The 27,500-nt window shown below is 35.3% G+C and overlaps 1 protein-coding gene across 1 annotated transcript in view; it reads right to left on the bottom strand.

Moving 5' to 3' along the window:
* sdk1b (sidekick cell adhesion molecule 1b) overlaps window positions 1-27,500 on the bottom strand; it is a 191,093-nt gene that overhangs the window by 24,655 nt on the left and 138,938 nt on the right. The window contains exons 30-35 of the mRNA XM_073842664.1: window positions 22,372-22,561; window positions 19,509-19,607; window positions 6,653-6,847; window positions 6,176-6,377; window positions 1,662-1,765; window positions 579-649 (exon numbers count right to left, since the gene is read on the bottom strand). Of these exons, the coding sequence (XP_073698765.1) occupies window positions 579-649; window positions 1,662-1,765; window positions 6,176-6,377; window positions 6,653-6,847; window positions 19,509-19,607; window positions 22,372-22,561 (861 nt within the window). The remainder of the gene's footprint in view (window positions 1-578; window positions 650-1,661; window positions 1,766-6,175; window positions 6,378-6,652; window positions 6,848-19,508; window positions 19,608-22,371; window positions 22,562-27,500) is intronic.

Raw genomic sequence — 27,500 nt, 5'->3', positions numbered from 1 at the left:
TGAGACCACAGGTCAGTAAAGGCCTGATCTGGTTGTTCTTACTCTGACTCACTCTAACACACGTTCTCACTCTCCTATTCTATTATGGATGTGTCTTATTCAGTATGTGATCAGTGTTATAGGCAAAGTTAATTAAGATGGGGTCAAAACAGGCCAGCTTTGTAAATGTATCCGTATGTGTGTGAATAGATAGAGGAGCTACGTGAAATGACTGCTAACTAATTAGAGGGTAAAGAGTAAGGCTAAGAACCTGCTTGCCAAACATAATTAACATTGAGAGGGCAGCTGAATACTTTGCACACAAGACTGCTATTAAACGTTGTTGGACAATTTGAACCCTTGAACCTGTTGTTAAATGGAAAGATAGGAAAAGTTCCTGTGACACCTTCTCAAGCTAATGCTCTTTCAAAACTTAGTGAGCACTGAAAGCATCATCGAACATTAAGACTCTTCCAACATTATGCTTTCTAAGATACCTTGTTTAGGCAATGTTTTGATGAAGGCAATGCCATAATACACTGCAACAATGTTTACTGTTTAAAACTTTGGGCTGCGTAAGATTTTATGTTTCTTTTTACCTGCCACTGGACAATCACAGATGTTGTGGTTGATGGTTTGACGTTCAAAATGACAGGAGCTTCACCTGGCACTAAACACACAGAAGAACATTCCGTCAATTAATGAACTGATCAGAAGTCGAAAGTTTACATACACCTTGCAGAATCTGCAAAATGTTTTTACCAAAATAAGAGTGCTCAAACAAAATGCATGTTATTTTTTATTTAGTACTGAACTGAATAAGATAGTTCACATAAGGGGTGTTTACATATAGTAATAGCTGAGTTCAAAAGTTTACATACTCTTGATTCTTAATACTGTGTTGCTACCTGAATGATCCACAGCTGTGTTTTTTTGTTAAGTGATAGTTGTTCATGAGTCCCTTGTTTGTCCTGAACAGTTAAACTACTTGCTGTTCTTTAGGAAAAATCCTTCAGGTCCCACAAATTAAGTGGTTTTTCAGCATTTTTGTGCATTTGATCCCTTTCCAACAATGACTGTATTTTGAGATCCATCTTCTCACACCAAGGACAACTGAGGGACTCATGTGCAACTATTACAGAAGCATTAGTGTGCATTTGATCCTCACTTGTCCTCAGTGTGAAAAAATGAATCTCAAATTCATACAGTCATTGTTGGAAAGGGTTCAAATACACAAAAATGCTGAAAACCCACAGACTTTGTGGGACCTGAAGGACTTTTATGAAGAACAGCAGGCAGTTTAACTATTCAGGACTAACAAGAGACTCATGAACAACTTTTAAACTTTTGAATGGGGTCATTTCTATAAATTCAACTCTTATTTTCTCTTTTATGTGAAATATCTTATTCAAGTCAGTACTTAATAAAAAAATAGCATACATTTTGCAGATTCTGCAAGGTGTATGTAAACTTTTGACCTCAACTGCATCTAATTTTTTGATGAGAGAATGTAGATAGAATGACATTCTTCCATCCGACCATCTGCTATTCTAATGTTTTCTCCTCCAAAAATTTTCCAAAAAAAAAAAACACTATCTACTACTCCTTTCACAAATACTCAGCTCCAAAAAGCACTCTAAAAAATTATAATTCACTTCGCACAACACAGAATCTAGTATTACCGTCCTGCAGAGTGGTAACTGGCTCAGTTTCCTTGCTGAAGGCGCTGTCTCCCACATCATTTGTGGCCATCATTCTAAATTTGTAAGAGGTGTACGGCTTCAACCTACAAGAGAAGAGATGCATTTCAACTCACACACTGGATCATTTTCATGTACCAACAGGAACCATAAATTATGAATTTTAGACTTTTTTGAGAAAATCAAAAACAGAAGCCCTTGCTACTACAAGTAACATATCATAAAAATGCCTTTATGAATACAGTAAAAAGAATACATCCCAATCTATTGAGTAGACATGTCTGCTCAACCCACAATGTTTTGCTCAAGTGCTGCTCAACCTTGAACAGATACTGGACTCTTGAGTATTTCTTGAGATTTTCATATTTATAAGGACTCATTATTCATTTATCATTAGTTAATATTAGTTAACTACACAGATTTGTTATTGCTTTTCAAACTTTGAGAAGACGTGGGAAGGGACACGGGGTTGTGGGTAATGTATATCAAAGTGGGCCATCAGGGAAACTTTGAGTCTGTGTGTGTGTGTGTGCATGTTTGTGAAGTGAGCAATTAAGGATTTGAGAATCAAGACTGTGAGGGTGCTTGTGTCGTTGTGAGTGTTTACGTGTATGTGTGTGTGTGTGTGTGTGTGTGTGTGTGTGTTTATAATTAGGGCGTTGAAGACGAGGACTGTTAGTGGCATTTCTGTTTTAATAGCTGGAGGCATTTACTCCTCTGAGAATCAAGATGGTTTGAACACAAACATCCTCTTGGTTCAAAACACTCGGTTCATGCAATTATGAAAAATGGGTGTGCGACAGAGAGAGAAAGAAAAAAAGACAAACTGAAGAAAAGCACAGTACCAACATATACAAACAAACTATACAGGAAATAAATGGTAGAACAGACACATATAAGTAGGGATGAAAAATTTAGAATGTAATAATTGGCTCTCTGAAATTAAATGAAGTAGAAAATGAAAAGAAATTAAGTGGTCCATTACTGTGGTCCCGGGTTGCCAGGTTTTTGCAACAAAACCCGCCCAATTGCTGCTCAAAACTAGCCCAATGTAGCCCAATAGCGTTTCGAGGGTGATAAAATACATGTTTTTTGGCCGGGTTCCCCTAATTAAAAATTCGAATTCCAGGGGCTAAATATTATGTTATTGGGGTCGCTTCAACCTGCGGACATGAAAAACAACCCGCGGCAACAGTGTTTAAAGATATCATAATTCCGCGGGAAAACCGCAGACTTGGCAACACTGCTGTGGTCCATGAAATAAAAGTTAATTTACTAAATTTGATGAAATATACACTATCGTTCAAAATGTTTGGGGACAGTAAGATTCAGTAAAATATATATTTTAAATAAATGCTGTTCTTCTGAACGTTCTATTCATCAAAAAAAAAAAAAGCTCAAAAAATGTATGATGGTTTTCACAAGAATATTAAGCAGCTCATCTGTTTTCAAACATTGATAATAATAAGAAGAAATTTACTTTAACAACAGATTAGCATATTAAAATCATTTCTGAAGGATCATTCTAAATTCAAATTCTAAATTCAAAATTTTGCATTCTTCTTATCATGGAAAAGCTGTGCCAAGAATAATTTAAAAAATTTAGAATTTTCCCGTCATAATTTTTTTCCAGCATTTTAAAAACACTTTTGAAACGTACAACGTAAAGGTAATTTACATACATGTAATTACATTAAATACTCATTAAAATTCCTATATATGAGTTAATCCAGTCAATGTCTATATTCTCAAATCTGCATAAATTATACAGTATGCATTGCAAACTACTGTATATATTGCAGAAATTGTAAGGGTAGTACAGTCGTGTTCTAAACAGTAATTGTTTTTGTGATTCGTTAAAAAGTCTGTTCAAATGACCTTTTGTTTTATCCATGCCACTTCAGATTCATCTTCTGTGCTTCCTTTGCAGTCAGTAAGATGGCTTACGTGAGTCATTGAACGTCAGAGAAAGGCACATGTGGGTAATTAAAAGGACAGGCATGTGGGTTGTGGGTAATCGAGTGGTACTGAATGCAGAAATGCTCCCATGGTTCCATAACAAAGCAGGTTGAGAAATATAGTGTTACGCAGAGGCAAGTCCTTTAGCTCAATATATTTTCCCTCTTAATGCAATTGGACATTTAGAGACGTGAACGAAGACGACAGCATGAATCAGACAGGTGATGATGAGAAGAACGAACAGGCAGGGCAAAAAAATATGAGCTTGTGCTGGAGGATGGAGAGCAGAAAACAGGTTAGTGAGCGGGTGGAGCTGAATGGATGTGTGATTAGACATCAGGCCACCCGATGGTCAGCCTGATTATGATTGCAGTCTCTCTCTCTCGTGCACGCGCACTTTTGCTCTGTCTGTCTGTCGATTTCACTCTTTTTTATTTTTAATGATGTCTCATCAATGTCACTGCATGTCTATAATATAAAATGTCCTACATGTTTTCTGTCATTTCATTCTTTTAGATTGAAGAGCTTTGTTTGAATCAGTCCAGTCGAGGTCTTTTTTTATTTTTACCCTTTTTATCCTCACCCTGACTCTCTCACCCAGTAGCATTAATGTGAGGTAAACAAATAATAACAACACTATGGGACTAAATCATTATCTTGACTGTGTTATTTATATGGTAGTTCAGAAAATAGCATTATGAATATCCCTAAAGAGTTTTTTTTATGGTATCTAAATAAAAAACATTGTATTACCATGGTACCATGTCGGAAAAAAACGTCCAAAAAAAAAAAAAACATGTTGCAAACCCCCACTCCAAGCCAAAAAAACAACCCACAGTACTATTTGTCAAAACAAAACAGTCTAGAAAAACACGGTATTACCATGGTACATGTCAACCCCCCCTCCCAAACAACATGTACTGTCTGCATGTAAACAAAACAAAACGAAACAAAACAAAACATGTCATGTCATTACCTTTGCATCCATGTTCAAAAACAAATCAAAACAAAAAGCATGGTGCTAAAATGGTCCAAAACCATGGCATTATCCTTTCAAACAAAACAAAACAAAACATGTCATTATCTTTGCACCCATGTTCAAAAACGAAACAAAAGAAAAAAACATGGTGCTAATATGGTCCAAAAACATGGCACCCTTTCAAAGAAAACATGGCATTACCTTTGCACCCATATTCAAAAACAAAACAAAAAACATGGTGCTAATATGGTCCAAAAACATGGCATTACCATTTCAAACAAAACAAAACAAAACAAAACAAAACAAAACAAAACAAAACAAAACAAAACAAAACAAACCTTTGCACCCATGTTTAAAAACAAAGCAAAAAACATGGTGCTAATATGGTCCAAAAACATGGCTTTACCATTTCAAACAAAACAAAACAAAACAAAACAAAACAAAACAAAACAAACCTTTGCACCCATGTTTAAAAACAAAGCAAAAAACATGGTGCTAATATGGTCCAAAAACAAACCAAACCTTTGCACCCATGTTTAAAAACAAAACAAAAAACATGGTGCTAATATGGTCCAAAAACACAGCATTACCATTTCAAACAAAACAAAACAAAACAAAACAAAACAAAACAAAACAAAACAAAAAACCATACCTTTGCACCCATGTTCAAAAACAAAACAAAAAACATGGTGCTAATATGGTCCAAAAACATGGCATTACCATTTCAAACAAAACAAAACAAAACAAAACATGACCATACCTTTGCACCCATATTCAAAAACAAAACAAAAAACATGGTGCTAATATGGTCCAAAAACATGGCATTACCATTTCAAACAAAACAAAACATGACCATACCTTTGCACCCATGTTCAAAAACAAAACAAAAAACATGGTGCTAATATGGTCCAAAAACATGGCATTACCATTTCAAACAAAACAAAACAAAACAAAACAAAACAAAACAAAACAAAACAAAACAAAACAAAACAAAACATGACCATACCTTTGCACCCATGTTCAAAAACAAAACAAAAAACATGGTGCTAATATGGTCCAAAAACATGGCATTACCATTTCAAACAAAACAAAACAAAACAAAACATGACCATACCTTTGCACCCATGTTCAAAAACAAAACAAAAAACATGGTGCTAATATGGTTCAAAAACATGGCATTACCATTTCAAACAAAACAAAACATTACCTTTGCACCCATGATTAAAAATAAAACAAAAACATGGTACCATTTCAAACAAAACAAAAAACACAGGGCTAATATGGTCTGAAACATGGTGTTACCCTTTCAAACCTAAAAAAAATGATTTTGTTACTTTATATAACAATATAAAAGCTTTTACTTAATGAATTATAGCTTGAATTATTTCCATGTCTGCATACTCCAAACATACATTGACCTCAAGCGCATCTCCATCCTTTGTATTTTAATGTCTTCTGTCTGTCAGAGCTAAAGCACATTATCCTATAAATAGTGACTGTTCTTGTACCAGCCGTTGCCCGTTATGACTAATCAGAGAGAGATATGTGCGCGTGTTACCTATCCACCTCCCAGGAGGTGTTATTATGACCGATGGAGGATGTGTGGGTCTTCCACTCGCCGTCCGGCAGCTCTAATGTCTGCAGGGTGAAGTAGCGCACTGGGGAAGAGCCGTCTCCCCCCGCCGTCCAATGAAGTCGCAGCTTATTAGACTCCACCCCTTTCTGAAGCACGGTGAGTCGTCGAGGGGGCTGCGGCCGCTCTGTGGGACATGGGTAATGAGTCACTGCTGGGCATATGCATGTGTCACAGACCCGGCTCGCGGCTAATTTTGAGCTCGGGTTTAAATGCAGTCATCTCCAAAGGGCCACATGCTGTTTTGACAGTTTGCTTTATCAGCTGACATTCTGCTCAGACAAACTGACTCCACGAAACATGAGCGTTTCAGTGAGTTTTTAGCCTTAGTCACATCCAATTTGTATTAAGTAGTGGATAATTTGATAACAACATAACTGAACATTAACCCTTCAAACATACCTCTTTTTTCTGTTGTTATGACAATGGCCTCCTCCGGGGGTCCCCAGCCCAGTTGAGTGCGTGCTGTGATTTGGAAAACGTACGCCGATTCTGGAATCAGTCCTGTCACGGTGAATTGACGTGCGTTGGACCCCACTTCAACCATGGTGAACTTGTTCGGGTCGTTGACATCCAGACGGTAAGAAATTTGATAACCTGTAGTAACAAAGTCATAGTTGGGCAAGAACTGCTAGAATACATTGTCTTTAACTTTTTGCACTGTCAGGGAATAATAGTATAAATCTTAGAAACCACACTTGACAGAAATAATTATCATTGCTTGAATAATAAATACAATGTGTATTTGTTTACACTGTTGTTATTATTATTATTATTAATGATAATACTATTTCATATATTAAATTTAAAATAATTAATATAAAATATTAATTTATTATTGTAAATAATTATACATATTAGTATAATAGCATTAATAATAATAAATATTGTTATTATTATTATGATTACTATATGATTATATTATTGCTTATATAATATGTAGATATACACTGTATGTAGATATTTTGTTATTATTATTAACAATAATACTAATTAAATATATAACACATTTGTTATTATTATTAACAATAATACTAATTAAATATATAACACATTTATTATTATTATTACTATTAATTATACACAGTATAATAATAATAATAAAAAATAATATTAATAAATATTTATTCTTCTTCCTATTATTATTTATACATCTTAGTGGATAGGAAAATTCAATAAATGAATACTGATTAATATTACTATTTTATATAATAATAACATTAATAATATTAATATATGAATATTATTATTATTATTAAAATGTTAATTATAAATATTGTTAATATTATTAAATTATCATTAATAATTATACATAGTATAATAATACTTATAATACTACTAACAATAATACTAATAATACCAATAGTATTAATTTTTATATATTATTAAATTAAATGAGAATTTATTTTAATAATAAGGATATAACAATAAATATTTATTCTTCTTTGTATTATTATTTATACATATTAGTAGTATTAGGAAATACTCAAAAATGAATATTGATTAATAATATTAATAGATTAATATTATTATTATTAAAATGTTAATTATAAATATTGTTCAGATTATAAAATTATTATTAATAGTTTATATACTGTTATATTATTGTTTTTATTATATTCATATATTATTATTATTACTAATAACAAATTATACATATTAGTAGTATTATTGATTGATTTTTTATTTTATAACAATAATAATGAATAAATATTGTTGTTGTTATTATATTATTGCTTATGTAATAATTGCTATGTGTGTATTTATGTATTTTGTTATTATTAATAACAATAATACTAATTAATATATTAATTGAATTAAATTAGAATTTAATAATAATCATTGTTATTAATATTATTAATTATACAAATTAGTATAATAATAATAATAATAATAATAATAATAATGCACATTTATTATTATTATTTATTATACATAGTAGTATTAGGAAATACTCAATAATTAATAATGATTAATATTATTTTATAATAGTAATATTCACTAATAATATTAATGTATTACTAATATTATTATTAAATGTTATTTATATTACTAAATTATTATGCATGTATTATAATTAATGATAATCAATATTAATATTATTAAATTTTCATTAGTGAGTAATATATAGTTATTCGCATTGTTTTTATTATCATCATTCAAACATGCAGTAGCGCAAAATATAATTGATGGGAAATGCTTTATGATGTTGTTTTTTGCGTTTTTGGAGCTTGACAGCAAACATCCTCACACACTTTTAATATATGAAAAAAAAAACAGTTATTAATATTCCAACACAAACCTCACAACTCATTTCAAATCAGCTTATAACAATCCATCTGGTGTGTATCATTACAACGGTCTAAACATATGAGGTGTCACATTTTTAAGTACCTACGGTCATTATACAAGTTTGCAACAGCAGCCTTCCTTCATAAGAGTTAATAATCCTCTTCTAACTGCAGACAAGGCTCATTTAATTTTAATGCAGATGTCCTGCGAAAGATCTCCACAGTCTGAGAACATGCTTTAACCTGGAAGCGTTTATTACAGCCGAAAGGGTGTTTTTGACATGAGGTGCTGTAGAGATTGCGAGAGTTAAGTGCCTTGTAAACGGGGGGAATCTACAGAATGGCCGAGAGAGACGTTCTTATCTCTGTCACATGGGACGTTTGGTGTTAGCGTGCTCCGTTTGGAGGATTAGCATGGCGCTACGGAGCTAAGGCTGGTTTTAATTCAATGTTTTTTTCCCCTTTGCCTTGTCTCCTCAGATTCTTATTCAGCCTTTCTTTCCTTTTCTCTCTTCCCCTCTCCGAACGCACAGCTCGCTAAGATCCTCCTTTATTAAGAGGCCATCTCTAACCCAACCCAAAAAGCCCAGAGGGGCCTATGCAAAATCCTCTGCTTTTCCCGCTTGTTCCTGAGCTCTCTCTTTTGATGGTTTTTCTTTTCTTTTTTTTTTCTGCTCTTTTTTTGTGCGTTACACTAGAGGCAGAAATCAACTTGAACACTTTTTCCTTCTTTTCTTTGCTGTTTCAGAGTAGCTTTTGCCCTGGAAATGGAGAGAAGGAGGCAAGAGGACAAAAAACGGCCAATAATCAACTGTTCAGCCTTTGTATTTTCCCTCATCTATCATGGTAGAGCTGTGACCCATGCCAGGTGGTTCGGTACTCATTTTTTAATGTCTGGGTTGCCGTGGTGAGAGCAGTAAGCCGTGTAATTGGTCGGATCGTCGCCCCCTCGGTCAGGCGCATTTTATTTGTGCACCCTGTTACCACAGCAATCACTGATCCCTAACCACAGGACACATTACAGCAGACACTCAACGCTATAAGGGAAGGAGAGCAGGAGAGACTATTACAAAAAGAATTATGGTGCTGCCATAAATACCATGCTTTCGGGACACTTATATGGTGGTAAAACAGTCATATTCTATATAGTACATTAAGGTACCATTTAAATATAATGCTGCATGAATATGGTAACTGGTAAATATACATTTGATATTAAAATGATGTTTGTTTGTCATTAATACAAAATGAACAAGTGTTTTTGTGCAAATGAAAAAATATACACTACGGTTCAAAAGTTTGGGGTCGGTATATGATAGAAGCCACCAGGGCTCCATTTATTTCATCAAAAATACAGTAAAAACTTAATATTGTGAAATATTATTAAAATTTAAAATAACTATTTTCTATTTTAATAGAGTTTAACATGTAATTTATTCCTGTGATGTGCTGCCCAAGAAACATTCAACATGATTATCAATGAAAATGAAAATAATTTTGTGAAAACTGTGAAAATTTGTTTTCATCATTTGTTGATGAATAGAAACTTCAAAAGAACAGCATTTATTTGAAATGAAATTGACTATCAATCAATTTAACACTTTCTTGCTGACTAAAAGTATTAATATCTATCAAAAAACTTACTTCTTACATATATACACTGCCGTTCAAAAGTTTTGGCTTATGTTTAGGAAAGGAAAGGAAGGAAAGGAGGTGAAGTGAGGCCAGTAGGAATTTGTGCTCTGCATTTAACCCATCCAAATGCACACACACAGTAGTGAACACACACACACCGTGAACACACACCCGGAGCAGTGGGCAGCCATTGCTGCAGCACCCAGGGAGCAGTTGGTGGTATTGAGAGTGCTGTACATTCACTCCCCCCACCTACAATCCCTGCCGGACCTGAGACTCAAACCTGCAACCTTTGGGTTACAAGTCCGACTCTCTAACCATTAGGCCACGGCTGCCCTGTTTATGTTATGTTTTTTTAAAGAATTATCTTATGCTCATCAGCCATTACGCCAGTCTTCACTGTCACATCATACTTAAGAAATTATTTTAATATGCTGAGCTATTACTTTTATTATCTGTGTTGGGAACAATTATGATGCTTAATTATTTTATTTTTTTTGGAACCTGTGATTCTTTTTTCAACGGAAGCCCATTTCCACCACTGAATAAAAAAAATGTTATTGCGACTTTTTATCTCACAATTCTTACTTTTTTCTCACAATTGCGTGATACAAACTTCAAGACTTTATAACTTGCAATTGCAAGTTTATACATCACAATTGTGAGAAAAAAAGTCAGAATTGCAAGATACAAACTCGCAATTGCAATAAAAAAGTCAATTGTATTCTGACTTTATAACTCGCATTTTTGAGTTTATATCTCACAACTCTGAGAAAAAATGTCAGAATTGCTAGTTTATATCTCACAATTCTGACTCTATAAATCACAATTTTGAGTTTATATCTCATAATTCTGAGAAAAATGGTCAGAATTCCTAGTTTATATCTCAATTCTGACTCTATAACTCGCAATTTTGAGTTTATATCTCATTATTCTGAGAAAAAATTCATAATTGCTAGTTTATATCTCACTTTATAACTTTATAACTTGCAATTGTGAGTTTATATCTCGTAATTCTGAGAAGAAAAGTCTGAATTGTGAGATAAAAAGTCGGGGCTTCCATATTTTTCAGGGTTCTTTAATGAGTAAAAAGTTAAAAAGAAAAATTTTCTAACATTATAAGTCTTTGCTATAACTTTTCATAAATTTAACATCCTTGGTGAATAAAAATATTAATTTCTTAAAATTAAAAAGTCTTATAATTACTATTTTAAATAAATGCTTTTTATTAAATAATCCTGACAAAAAGTATTACAGGTTCCAACTAAATATTAAGCAGCACAACAGTTTTTTTACGTTGATAAAAAATCAGCATATTACAATTTTTTTTCTGAAGGATCATGTGACACTGAAGACTCAGAAGACACACACACACACACACACACACACACACACACACACACACACACACACACACACACACATATATGCATACACATACAGCATTTTGTCATTTTCTAAAGAAATTACAGCATTTTCTAGTTTTGCTTTTTATTGTAAATTTATCTGTTCTGACTCTAACTGAGATCCTCATTGTTTTTAAAATGCTAAATATGGCTAAGATTTCAGAAAGTATTTAATGACACTGCCCCTTAAATATCTTCAATGCATTCATCATCTTTTTCATACCTTTAAATACCTTGCAGGACCAAAACGATTAGCTTGACTGTGGTTAAAGTAGTTTCCCAAACATGAGCAGCACAATGAAGTCTCTAAAGGAGGACAGCGATCTGACAAATGCAAGTAGCATGTCACGCTGCCAATATCTCATTAATACACGTAGAGTTGCGTACACAGCTCCTGCTTAAGCTATATCTGTTTTTACAAAAGCAACAAAGAGACTAAAGGTATGCAATTTTTTCAAACGCTAAAATACTTCCTCCTATCCCAGCTTAAAGGATTAGCTCATCATTTACTCATCCTCATATCGCTCAAAAACTTTTATGAGTTTCATTCTGCGGAACGTGAAACATTTTTGAATAATGCACCTGTGGCTTTTTCCATGCAATTATAATGTATGGAAAGCTTGTGGTGCAAACCGACACACAAGAACCATTAAAGCAGTCCATAAGAGTCTGCACTATATTCAGGAAAGTTCTACAGATTTGACAGAAGTAAATAATGACAGATTATGGCTAGAGAACTATACGCAAATCATTCATACATTGCTTTCCCCAAATGTAACATCCAGTTCAAACCAGTCTGACATTAACATTGGCTCAATCAGTTTGATGTTGGACTACTGTGTCTGTTTGTCCAACTAATGACAGATAAGGCGGTGTTTGGGAAGCTAGTAATTATATTTGTACCTTCATTTCGTTATGCTACTGGTGCTGAAATTACACACAAGTCCAAATACAAATCAATGCAAGGATAAGACAAAGAGAAACAGACAATATGAGAGACACAGAGAGAAGCCTGACAGAGCACGAGAGAGATGAATAAAAGAGAATGATAATGTGTGAGAGCAATACTGACAAAGAGAGAGAGAAAGAGAGAAATGAAATGCCAGAGCAAAGAGACACCAGAGAGACCTCAATCCACCGATCAATATTCACCAACCGGCTCTTGTTTTCAATATATTACCTCTGAAACTCAATTAAGAGCTAGAATAAAAGTTACACTGCAATAAAACAACAGTTGCATATCCAGATTACACCAGTGCTGTATGACATGTTAAGCATACAAAAATAAATAAATAAATAAATAAAAATTGTATTGCTGTTCGGCATGACACTAGCTTTGAGAAATACCACAAGCAGAGGGAAATGATTTGAGTACTGATATCACTACAATATTGCACTGCTTTTAACCAATTCGATTCGAGGACCAGAATATACAGTTGAGGTTAAATGTTTATATACACCTTGCAGAATCTGCAAACTGTTAATTATTTTACCAAAATAAGAGGAATCATACAAAATGCATGTTATTTTTGATTTAGTACTGATCTGAATAAGATATTTCACAAAAAAGACGTTTACATGTAGTCCACAAGAGAAAATAATAGTTCAAAAGTTTACATACACTTGATTCTTAATACTGTGTTGTTACCTTAATGATCCACAGCTGTGGTTTTCTTTGTTGGTGATGGTTGTTCATGAGTCCATGGTTTGTCCAGAAGAGTTAAACTGCCCACTGTTCTTCAGAAAAATCTTTCAGGTCCCACAAATTCTTTGTTTTTTTTTTGTTTTTTTTAGCATTTTTGTGTTTGAAGTCTTTCAAACAATGACTGTATTATTTTGAGATCCATCTTTTCACACTAAGGACAACTGAAGGACTCATATGCAACTACTATTGCACAATACAAACTTACTGATTTGAAGATCAGGGTAAATTTGACTTATTTTGTCTTCTGGGAAACATGTAAGTATCTTCTGTAGCTATTGAAGAGCAGTACTAAATAAAAAAAAATGTGATATTTAGACAAAATAAGAAAAATGTACACATCTTCATTCCGTTCAAACGTTTACACCCTTGGCTCTTAATGCATAGTTTTTCCTCCTGAAGCATTGGTGAGTGTTTGAACCTTCTGTAATAGTTGCATATGAATCCCTTAGTTGTCCTTAGTGTGAAAAGATGGATCTCAAAATCATACAGTGATTGTTGGAATGGGTTCAAATACACAAAAAATGCTGAAAAACCAAAGAATTTGTGAGACCTAAAGAATTTTTCTGAAGAACAGCAGACAGTTTAACTGTTCAGGACAAACAAGGGACTCATGAACAACTATCACTAAACAAACAAATGTGTGGATCATTCAGGTAACAACACAGTATTAAGAATCAGGTGTATGTAAACTTTTGAATGGGGTCATTTTTATAAATTCAACTATTATTTTCGCTTGTGGACTGAATGTAAACATCTTTTATGTGAAATATCTTCTTCAGGTCAGTACTAAGTAAAAAATAACATGCATTTTGTATAAAGGTGCTTTTGACATCAACTGTATATGTGACCCTGGACCACAAAACCAGTCTTAAGTCGCTGAGGTATTGTAACGGAACGTGCTGGTTGAACGAGACGAGAGACAAGATTAACAATTAACACTATTTTAATAAACTCTTCAGAGTAACAAGCAGGATCAGGCAGGAGAACAGATAATACCACACACGAAACACAAGTAACATTTGCAAAGACCGACAGAGAACTCAAGAAACAAACAGACTTATAAAGACAGACTAATTATCAAACACAGGTGACGGTGATTACACAGATGATGGGGCTAAACCAAAATGACACAGATCAACAGGGGGAGACAATGGGCGAAACCAAAGACATAAACAGACAGAACTGTGACATTACGCCCCCCTCCGAATAGGCGCGTCCTCGCGCCGTAGAAAAAGAAAAACAAAACAGAAAAGAGGGGCGAAAAAAAAACAGAAAATGTCCATGGCGGTTTCGGCGGAGGACGCCACCCCAGGAGGGGGACCAAAACAAAAGTCCAAGTGACAGACAGTACAGTCCAGAGGGGCGACGACGGAGGGAGGAGCCAGGGAGGACATGGGTGGGGCGTAAGGCAGGAGGAACTGACCCAGACCGCAGCCATGATGACGGCCCACTGTGGAGCCGACGGAGGGAGGAACCATGGTGGATGAAGGCGTGCCGACTCCATGGGGCCGACCGACAGAGGCGGAGCAGATGGAGAAGGAGCCCGAGGCGAAGACGGAGAGCCGATGATCCGGGGTGACGCCGAGGATCCGGAGGGCCAAGGTGGAACAGGCTCTGGCGCCCGAGGCGGAGGCGGAGTCCCGGAGATCCGCGGCGGAGCCGGAGCGACAGAGGATGGAGGCTGTGCCCGCAGGAAGGAGGAGTCCCAAGGAGCCGGTGGGACGGCGCGACGAGGCACAGCCGGAGGAGCAGAGTCCTGAGGTGACGATGGGGTGACGACTGACCAGGGCGGAGCCGAAAAGACGATGGAGCCCGGTGGAGCTGGTGGATCGACGGGCGACGGTGTAGAGGAGGGCGTCGAGAGCCGTGGTGGAACCGCGGGGTCGAAGGGCCGAGGCGGAGTCCAGGACTCGGAGGCTGGAGGCGGAGCTGAGGGATCCTCCAGCCGAGACGCCGATGGAGGCTGGCAGTCCCGCGGCGAGCCCACAGCACAGGTGGTGGGCTGAGGGTGAGCTGAGGGGCTGTCAGGGGACAGCGGCGGCCAGACAAACATGGCATCAGATGACAGAGGGTGGGTGGGTGGGAATTCCGGGCAGACAGGACAGACGGATATTTCCATATCAAAGTCAATTAAGTTACCAGAGTTATCTTCGATGAGATCCGAGAAAAAGTCTATTAAGTCCCCAGAATTAGGTCCAAGCTCACCCTCAGTGGTGGTGCAGTGGGCAGGGCTCTCTATCGCCCTCTCTCGCTCCACGTGGCAATCCACCGTCGCCGATGTTGCAGTCGGCTCTCGCACCTGGTCAGATGGGTCAGGCTGTGGCTCTGTCGCTCTCGGCTCTGGCTCTCCATCTGCGGTGGGCTCGGGCTGCAACTCCGCATGTCGGGGTGATGGTTGGCTGGGTTCTGGGTCTGGAGTGGGGCTGACGTCCTCCTTGACGATGTCAACAGTCCAGGATGATCGGCAGGACGCCAGCACCCACTCGATGAAATCCGGCAGGCTCTCTTGAGGACCCTCCCCGGATAGCAGCGCCTTGGTGGTAGAGTTCAGTCCTAGGCGGTAGTGGACGCATAGGCTGCTATCCGGGAAGTGTGATTGGTTTGCCAGGAAGAGAAACTCACGTGTGTGGTCCTCAAGAGAGCGTTCCCCCTGCCTCAGGAGGATCAGGAGAACAGTAGGGTCCATGAAGAAAGATGAAAACCAAAAAAAACAAAACACTGAGGCTGACAAAACGAAAAAATAAACGTAGGGGAAGGTGCCGGTTAAACTGTATTGGTCGGTCTTTCTGTAACGGAACGTGCTGGTTGAACGAGACGAGAGACAAGATTAACAATTAACACTATTTTAATAAACTCTTCAGAGTAACAAGCAGGATCAGGCAGGAGAACAGATAATACCACACACGAAACACAAGTAACATTTGCAAAGACCGACAGAGAACTCAAGAAACAAACAGACTTATAAAGACAGACTAATTATCAAACACAGGTGACGGTGATTACACAGATGATGGGGCTAAACCAAAATGACACAGATCAACAGGGGGAGACAATGGGCGAAACCAAAGACATAAACAGACAGAACTGTGACAGGTATATTTGTAGCAATAGCCAAAAATACATATCATGGGTCAAAATTTTTGATTTTTCTTTTATGCCAAAAATCATTAGGAAATTAAGTAAATATATCAAAATGTAATTTTTGATTTGTAAAATGCATTGTTAAGAACCTAATATGGACAAATTTAAAGGTGATTTTCTCAGTATTTTGATTTTTTTGCACCCTCAGATTCCTGATTTTCAAATAGATGTATCTCGGTCAAATATTGTCCTATCCTAACAAACCATACATCAATAGAAAACTTATTTATTAAGCTTTCATGTGATGTATAAATCTCAGTTTTGTCAAATTTAACCTTATGACTGGTTTTGTGGTCCATGGTCACATATATGATTAATACATAATGGCAAGATGTGTTTTTCCATTATTTTAACTTAAAAAGATAAAAAAATGTGTAAGCAGGTGTGATTTTACATATTTTTGTTTTTTAAAAATTCTGTTTTTTATATTGCATGACTGCAGAAGTATGGTATATAGTGCACAAGTCATATGTATCACTTTTATGATGCTTTGTTGTTGTTTTAGTGCTTCACAGCCCCAGACTGAAAAAAAAAAAAGAAGTGTCCAGGATATTGCTCAAAAATCAAAAACCTGAGAAAAATGTTCCACAGAAGAAAGTAAGGTGAGTAAAAGAAGATTTCTCATTTCTGGGTGAATTACTCCATTAAGAAAAAGATTTTTTTTCCCTGCAGTATAATGATGATGATCTGATCTAATGATCTGTTCTTAATCGGTTTATAGGTTTGGTATCTAAAATCCCACCAAGGTCGCTCAACGAATACTGCATCGATGCCACATTCACACTGTCTAGTCAGACATTCAATAATTGCGAGAGTAACTGACTGCTGTTGAGGAAAATCAGCACAGAAGAATGAAATACCCCTCGTGAAAGTCACATTATCTGCGTATCCTCACGTATGAAATTTATTACAAAGATCTGAAAGGATAAAATGAGTGCTGGAACACTGACAGCTCTTCTCTGATTGAAGATCTTTGGTTTATAACGCTCAATCCTACAGGGAACGATTGATCCAATCAGCAGAGAGCTCTGTGTGCGACTGTGTGTAGAAAAGAGACAGAAGGCAAGAGATCATCCGAGGTAAAGAGGCTTCACATTTCTATCACTATTAAGGGATTATATGATCCATCACGGGTGGTTAAGTGTCCATAATCCAGTCATCTATAGCTGCGCGTCAGTGTCTGTACGGCCCGTAATCTTGATAACGGCAAAACTGAGGCGGTTTAATCTCAATACACGCTTGAAATCCCAATACAGAAAATCTCATAGCACACACGCACGTACAAACTGACTCCAATACGATACACAGCATGTCCTTGCAATAATAACATTTCAAATGGCCCGGGGCCATGGAAACAAAAAGACCTTCTTTAAGGTCCCAAACTGCATTATTACTGCAGATGAAGATTATATTCCTGCATCCCTTGCAAGTATATGAGTCATAATATCTGTATGATAGCTATGATTTAGCTAAATAGCTATATTTTGGGAAAAATGTAACCAGAAATAAACCAATAAGTCCAATGGAATTGATTTACTAATTATTTATGGTATATCAATTATTTGTATTTACTTATTCGCAATGAGGTTGGATCTATTCACACTTCAGCAAAAGTTTAGGGCAAAGGATGCATTCAATTTATTAAAAACTCACATTTGTAATATTACAATAGATTTTTATTTTAAATAAATGAATAAAAACAAATCAAATGAATGCTGCTCTTTTGAACTTTAGAAGAATCATTTTCTGTTTTCAAAATTGATAATACAAATGTTTCTTGAGCATCAAATCAGCATATTAGAATGATTTATGAGGGACCACAAAAATTGATATTTTAAATATATAATTACTTAAAACATGAAAAAAAATTTGATTTTAAATTGTACAAATATTTAGCAGTATTACTGTTTACTGTATTTTGGATTAAATATGTTGAGCAAAAAAACATAGCTATCTAACTTTTCAAATCAATATTTATTTGTTATTATATGCTAATTATTAATAATAAATAATATATATATAAACACCACCAGTCAAAAGTTTTTGAACAGTAAGATTTTTGAAGTCTCTTCTGCTCACCAAGCTTGCATTTAGTAGTACAGCAAAAACAGTAAAACTTTTAAATATTTTTACTATTTAAAAATAACTGTTTTCTATTTGAATATATTTTAAAATATGATTTTAAAGCTGAATTTTTAGAATAATTATTCTAGTGACATTATCCTTCAGAAATCATTGTAATATTCCGATTTGTTGCTTTAAAAAAAACTTTATTATTATTATCTTGAAAACAGACAAGTAGATTTTTTCCAGGTTTTTTTGATGAATATCTGAATAAAAATCTTCTGTAACATTATAAATGTCTTCATCATCACTTTTGATCAATTTAAAGCATCCTTGCTAAATAAAAGTATTAATTTCTATCATTTCTTCCCCCCCCCCAAAAATAAAATAAAATTATACCGATTCCAAGCTTTTGAATGGAATAGTGTATAATGTTACAATTTCAGATAAATACTGATCTTGGGATCTTTCTATTCATCAAAGAATCCTGATAAAAAAACTCAACTGTTTTAAATATTGATAATAAAATTTCTTGAACAGCAAATCAGCATATTAAAATGATTTCTGAAGGATCATGTGACACTAAAGATTGGAGTAATGATGCTGAAAATTTAGCTTTGATCATAAGAATAAATTACATTAAAAAAAAAAAAAAAAAAAAAAAAAAAAAAATATATATATATATATATATATATATATATATATATATTTTTTTTTTTTTTAAATAGCATTTTTTGTTTATGCTGTACTTTGGATCAAATAATAATAATAATTTAATATTAATAAATATTGAAAAAAATCTGAAAAAAAGATACTAAAAATCTACTAAACCAATTTAATTCATTTTTATGATTAAAGTATTATATTAAATGCATTAGTTATTACATTTTCAATGCAGAAAGGTGCAAAATTATTATAATTAGATTTATATAAAAACAACAGAAGTCATTTGTCCTCATTCATATGGCTAGATAAATGTGTGTGTGGCTGGTTGTGTAACGTTTATGTTCTCTTACCCATAATGATGCCGTTTGGCTCTGAGGGAGGTTGCCAGACAACCCTGACAGACGTGAGACGCACTTCTGGAAACACCAACCTGACAGGTGGACCGGGAACTGGAGAGAAGAGAGGAGAGAGAGGGATGGAGAGAGAGAGAGAGAGAGAGAGAGAGAGAGAGAGAGAGAGAGAGAGAGAGAGAGAGAGAGAGAGAGATACACCGTTTAACATGCTATTTAGAACAGATTACGTTAGTCTACATTCTGATTTCTTCTAATGTAGCACATATTTCAAATACTTCAAAACATCTGTTTGTGGGGCCAAGCTTTTATCTCGGCCACGATAAATATGACATTTTAATCTCTTCTCTCACACACACACAAAGTCTCCCTGTAAACTTCTAATTCCTTAAATCCATAAATATAAATATTAGTGTTTCATAATCCCTCATCAAACACATTTAACTCTGCCAGTGGACACTAGGCCAACAGCGCTGGTAATCCACTAGTTCTGATATGTGTGTGTGTGTGAGTCAGTGTGTGTGTAGAGAATAATCACATAGACATTCCAGTATCTGGTGTCCCTGGTATCCCTGTACATTTCCGAATGAATGTTGCTCCATTGAGCCGATTAAGAAAAATGACAGAAAGAGGGCATTTGTCATTCCACTGGCAAGACTCCACAGTCCACATATGAACACACTCACTCATTTCAAAGGGAAAGATGGCAGCTTACTTCCCCTTGCTGTGGAAATATATTGCATACATGCGAGAGCATAATTCTGAGAGAAACTTTCCCAAGGAAATTGTATTGCTCAGAGGTTGCTCTTTCATAGCTCAGGAGACTTAATGAGGTTCCCACTTGGTTGAATCTCATGGAAACTGTCAAGTAATGCCTGTGTCATATTTCAGATTTTAAAACAAGTCTATTTTTAAGTCTGCTTTTTTTCATTATGACATTAGTTTCATGATAACTAAGCACATTTCCCTGCAAGTTCTCATTAGCATAATCTGAAAAACATCTCATTCTCATTACTGCAATGTGAAAAAATAATTGTATAGTAAATTTTTAAAATACAATTATAGGGCTACTTAGTGTAGTAAATTAAAAAAAAATATATTTAATCCATAGTACTGAACATTTATTAGTTACTAAAAATGAAAATGAAAATAAAATACATTATAAATAAGATCTGCAAAATAATATATTATTATTAGAAAAACAAGAATTAAAATAATTGTTTTTAATTACAGAAGTTGATTGTTAAAAAATGTAAGTTTCATTTCTTAAAAAAAAAAAATTGGTGATTGATTTACTGTCTTACAAGGACATTTTTATTATTGCCCATTACAGTATTAATATATAAATGCATATTAAATGTAGGAACTGCATGCTGAATAATTAAATTGTAATTAAAAATGGATTATAAGGACATTTTTATTATTGCTCATTACAGTACTGAGAATATCATTATAAATAAAATAATAAAACACATATTAGAAATACAATAATTTAATTATAAATATAATAATTACAGTAATTATGATAAATATACTAATTGCATGTTGAATTATTTCAATTATGCTTATTGTATTATTTTTGTCATTAAAATGGGTGATTACTGTATTGTAAGGACATTTTTATTATTGCTTATTACAGTACTGAGAATATCATTATAAATAAAAAATAAAACAGACATATTATAAATACAGTAATTTATTATAAATAAAATAATTATAATAAATATAGTAATTGTGTGTCATTTAAATTATGCTTATTTTATTATTTTTGTCATTAAAAATGGGTGATTACTCTTTATTTTTATTGCTCATTACAGTACTGAAATAAAATAATAAAATAGAAGTATTAGAAATAAATATAATTAAATATGAATACAATAATTACAATCAATACAGTAACTGCATGTTGAATAATTTAAATTATGCTTATTTTATTATTTTTGTAATTAAAAATATTGTATTATATGGACATTTTTATTATTGCTCATTACAGTACTGAGAATTTAATTATAAACAAATTAATAAAATAGACGATTAGAAATGTAATAATTGAACTATAAATATAATAATTACAACAATTTTAATAAATATAGTACTGCATGTTGAATAATTTAAATTATGCTTATTTTATTATTTTGTAATTACAAATAGGTAATTACTGTATTACAAGGACATCTTTAATATCGCTTATTACAGAACTGAGAATATAATTATAGATAAAATAATAAAATAGACATATAATAAATACAATAATTTAATTATAAACACAATAATTAACACATGAGATTACTGGGGACTTTTTCCTCAAAAAATAATATCTGAAAAGTAGAAGGATTTCACAAGGATTGTCACCCTTGAATGTCATTGCTGTCTGAGAACAAATTGATATCTCATTAGTGATTTTTCTTTTCTGTGAATTGGGATAAAAAAATCGAGCGAGTGAGAGGTGGTTCAGACAGGTGACTCGAGCGAATACAATGATGCAGGATGAGGTTTCATGCAGAGGGGGCATCAGGAGGCCAGGCGAAAGTGTGAGCGAGCATGCATGTGTGTTTTTCTGTGTCTGGAGCCACGTGGGAGGTAATGCCAGTCTGAATGTCGGGCACAGCTGGAAACCACCAGAGCATGAAGCAAGACATAACTATGAGCTACCATTATGAATGTGTGTGTGCGTGTTTACCGGTGTGCGAGTGTGTGAAGGAACATCTGCTAAATGGGTAGCTTTCACTCAAAGTCTAATTTTGACCTGATGTGTGTTTGAACATTTATATTCGCTTTTATTATGCATGTACGGTTTGTCATAACCAGTGGGAACGTGTGAAGAATTAGATTATACATTCTGTTGATTTTATTGGTTGCTTACCATCATCCTTGGTTCTCTCAACTGTGGGGGGGAGGCTGGGTGGTCCATCTCCGACACGTGTAAACGCGAGCACCTGAACCTCATACAAGATGAACTTGCTAAGGTTTTTTAAAAGAAGCAAGTGAGTTTGGTTCCTGTTCACCAGCTGGACCTGGGGAGCCCGCTCTGAATTCTTTTCTTTGAATAATACCTAGAGATAAAAGGAAATGAGAACATATATAAACCATTTTGATGTGTTGGAACGTTCTAAAATCAACAACAACCGTACAGTGTTTACTATTCTATATATACTAATCATACTTAAGGTTAGGGATTTGAGCAAACCCCTGGCAGATGATAAAACAGATCAGAATATCATGGCCACGTTCAAAGTACTGCTTAATCCGGTTGTCTATACAGCTTTAAGCGCTCTTGTTCTACAGAAGTGACAACCGCATTCAACAAGCAAATTAACTCCTGAAAAATTCAGGTAGTGGCAACCGCATTTTCAAAAATTCTATGCAATGTGAACCGAACTGAACAACTAGTTGTTAATGACTGAGTTAAACACGGTTTAGAGTTGTTTCTCTTATCTGTATGCACAATGAAGAAAATGTGGTACATCTCAACTCAGTAGGGTTGCCAGATCTTACTATAAAAAACAAGCAAATAAACACAAGTCCATAATAAACTTAAAGCTCTGTTGACGCTGGATTAGTTAAAGCAGGGGTGTCAAACTCCGGTCCTGGAGGGCCGCAGCCCTGCAGAGTTTAGATGCAACCCTAATTAAACACACCTGATCCAACTGATCAAGTTCTTCAGGTTGGAGCAGGGTTGGAACAAAACTCTGCAGGGCTGCGGCCCTCCAGGACACCCCTGTGTTAAAGTCATCGAACACAGATAGTCTTTGGTTGCTGTAATATTACTTTGGTCATAAATAGTGGATACCCAATGCACAACACGTGCACTAACTTCCTTATAATAACCATAGTATCAATCATCACAATTTCGAGAATAAGTTAATGATAATTTAGGTGACTGGTTGTCACTCCTGAAACTTTACAGTGTTTATGTAGTAATAAAGACGTTGAGATGAGCTCTTTCGATTTGGGGAAGTATGCAACCACCCAGCAACCACTCACAAGACTTTAGCATCTTTTGCACATGCAAACATCCCTGTTTCTTCAGATTAAAACTATGAAAAAAATCAAATTTTTCCTAACTTAGGTCCTGACTTTAGAAGAGATCAATAATTAATTGTGTTATTTCATCCCCCCCCCCCCACTTTTTACAGTCTAAGCATTTTGTAAAGTGTGTAAAAGGAAAAACTGTTTCAGCAATTTCATGATCTTGCATCATGTCACTCTACACAGCCTAAGCAGAAAATGGAGAAAGCCTTATACAGGCAACAGTGCACATGGGTTTCAATAGCTTCACGCGGTTTATAGATATGTTCAAAAAGAACTCAATGTGAACTACGCTCGGCTGAATGTATGTGCATTAAAGAATGAGGAAGAATTTTTGTAGATGTGCATATCAACGGCTCTTTGTGGTATAAAGTGCCTTTGGCGCATGATACAAGCATTACGTTACATGTGTAGAAGTGTACTGCATATACTTTTTCGCTACGGTGCTTCTGCGTGGTTCTACTATGTGGTTGTTAGGCTGTTTTGCATGACTTCTTACTTTCCTATATCAAAAGAACCCACCTCCAATATCTGCATGGGGATATGGCTCAGGTTCCACCTTCTTGTTCTTTTTTTTTTTTACACTGTAAAATGTAGGACGGGGACTTGGCACTATACATTGGTTGTTAATTGGATAGGGGGTAAATCTGAATGCAGGAGGAGATTTGGAGGCTATCCAGGACCGGCTTTGGAAATAACGATGTCCAGTGACAAGGTAGAGTATGTTGTATGACTTTATAAAAGTATGAAAACCTTTTGTGAAGCCTGCCGTAAAGCAAGTCGCATTTGTAGTCTCATTTAAACTACAAAACCGCGACCCGACGACCCAAACTTACATAGTGCTGTTATGGCCGATAGAGGGTCGCAAAGCGAATACGAAAGTGCCGTTTCACCCTGTTATGAGTTGATGAACCACTGACACGAGTTCGGAAACATTATTTTAAGGTAAAAACAACTCTTTAGTGTTGACAATTCCGCTTCCAACCTGTAGAGGGAGCGTTGAGGGAAAAGTTACTTAGTGTTGCTTTAAAACATTTTTAAAATCTTGCAACACATTTTTAAAATCTTGCAATATTTTAAAGCCTTTATTATTTTCTAACTCTACAGCTGTGAAATAAAATGTACTTTAATGACTCACTTTTCATTCATAAAAACAGCATCGGAAAAAATGACTTTTCACGGAAAACAACGTCTATTTATGGAATTACCCATAAAACCAAAAGATGGCAGCAGAGGATTATTTATTATGCAGCTGCCTTTTAAACTCCCTATATTTTTCAAGACATCTTGCTTTTCGATTAATTATAAAAATGACTAGTATAATAAATTGTAGTACTTTTACCGTCCTTAAGTATATAGTATAGGAAGTGCAGAAAATCATTAAGCTCACACACAAACAGCCTATAAGGGTGAATTATTTAAATACTAATATATAGTTCACTACAAATACGTTAAATATTGATGGTATAAGAATTAAATAATGCACTCAATATGAATCGATAGGAATTTGAAATATTTTATAAAATTTAATAACTACATCTTTTAAGTTTTATCTTGAACTGTAAAATCTATTAAATAGCCTATATTTAACCAACAAACTTGTTCCTGCTGTAGTTTTGTTACTCTGAATTTAGTCTGAATCATTTAAGCTCTTTTTTTGACATCAGCTTGTCAGATGTTTGGTCCGGTTATTACTGATTTACTCGCTTATTTTTTTAAACTGCCGTTTGTCATTCTTGAAACGGTATACATGGATGTTTGGTCCTCTTAAGGTGCGTTCACACTGGACGCGAATGAAGCGGCAAGCGCGAGTGATTTACACGTAACGGTGCGTTCACACTGGCACGTAGCGAGCGGGGCGAAGCGAGCGTTTTCAATTCATTCATATGGAAGTTGCGCGTAAACGGTCGCGTGGTGCATTTTGGGATTGGAAGCAGCGCGGAGAAAGCGTTGAGAGCAGCTGACAGCGTCAAATGGTTGGGCATTCCTCAACTTTATGCAAATTTCGAGCGCAAAACGCCGGCGACAACCAATCGGTGTGAGAAGTTGGCAAGGAAAGACTATGACGCGTGTTTCCGAAACTGGTGGATTACTGAGCTGAAATCACATAGTGTTGAAAAGTAAATGTACTTTGCATGTTTTCATTATATGCTACAGTTTATTTTGTGAACCGCCATTGAAAAAAAGACAAATGAAGCGCAAACAGGGTGTAAACATTGTTTTTTCAGAGGCATGCTCTGCTCTAAATTTGACACTCCCCAAAGCAGTGGCGTTGTAGCGATGCCAGCGGCACTGAGCGGAAATTTGACGCTGTAGTGTGAAAGCACCGTAAGTCAATGCAAAGACGGGAATAGCCATCCTGCGGCGCGAAACGCGTGAATGAGGCGGCGCGATTCGCGCGAATGGCGCGGCAATCGCTTGAAACGCTCAATGCGCGCCGCGCCATTCGCGCGAATCGCGCGAGTTCAAAAATCTGAACTTTGGCGAAAATCCGTGCCGCGTTAACCAATCAGGAGCTTGCTCTAGTAGTGACGGAGGCAGAAATCCGAAACAACAATGGCGGACAAAATCACCGTTGCTGTCTGTGGTTCCTCGGAGCTGTACGATACATCTTTGGACTTTTGTAGAAACAGGAATAAAAGGGATCTTGCTAGGAATAAAGTGAGTGAAGAGGTCGGACAATCTGGTTAGTTTTAAAAAACGCTCTTTACTCAATTTGACCTACATATACATACATATTGAGACTACAAGCAAGCTAAAGCTGGCAAATTGAGCTCATTCACCTATTTTACAACTACTTTCCCGCTGACGAGTGGCAGAAGCCCCTCCCTTGAAGCGAATTCGCGTCTGTTGTGAAGAAAATGTCACGCGCGAATGACGTGAATTTTACCGCGCGAGTAAACTCAAACGTTCAAGCATTCAACTACGCGCGAATAGCGCGTTTTTTCCGCGCAAGTCGCGTCCGGTGTGAACGCACCATTAGATAAACAACACTTTTCTTCGATTGTGAAAGGATTATGTAGAGAAAACGAACCAAGTACGCTCATATTACGGCACAGTACAGTTGACCGGAAATGACTTAGCTGGCTTGACTAAACAAGGAAGTAATCCGTGCATATGGTCAATTCTCAATAAAACAAGTCCAAACAAGTGAAATATGATTTTCAAACCCATGCTGCTGAAAACAAAATGATCACGCTGACTGACATTTGCACAGCATGTGCATAAGACGCGCCTCTCTGAGAGTTTGCAAAGAGTACATTTTTGTGAAATATGTCATGGCGAAAAATCTGATGTGTAATATTATTTCGGATCCATGCATTACAGTAGGTTTTAATATAGATCTGTCTCAATGTTAACTAAACCAACCAAGAAAAGACCGAATCACTCACTGCTTTTGATTAAACTACTGTTTATTTGCATCGTTGTTCTTATTTTTAATTACAAAGGTAAAATAAAAAATGGTGACAGTATATTGTGATTATTAATATAGTAATTAATATTACGAAAAAAGTAAAGAAAAATATGCAACTTTGCTTGGTGATTTTGCTTTGGAATCTTCAGAAAACTTTAACTTCAACTCAAAATCAACTCTGCTGACTCTATCGCCTTCAAACGGCTGTAGCTCATCCATTTTTTTGCCCGATTCCAACAAGTCATATATCATTTTGAAGGTACTTTAATGGAGTTAAAATTTGCGAATTCAGACTAATTTTGCCACCACGTGTCACATATAAATATACATGTGAGAATAATGCACAAAAAGATCTATAATATGTATTTACAAAATAAGGTGAATTTTAATTTAATACAGTGAAAAGAGATTCATTTTTTTGGAATCAGCAGTTGAAATAATATTATTAGAATAGAACTACATGCTGTTTAAGTAACAACATTCTTTTTAAGACAACACCAATGTCCATAGTAACATATTACTGTAAAATTACCATACAAACTTAGCCT

This window comes from Garra rufa, chromosome 6 (assembly GCF_049309525.1).
Source record: "Garra rufa chromosome 6, GarRuf1.0, whole genome shotgun sequence".
Classification (NCBI taxonomy): Eukaryota; Metazoa; Chordata; class Actinopteri; order Cypriniformes; family Cyprinidae; genus Garra; species Garra rufa.
This window is presented reverse-complemented; position numbering and strand designations above follow the sequence as displayed.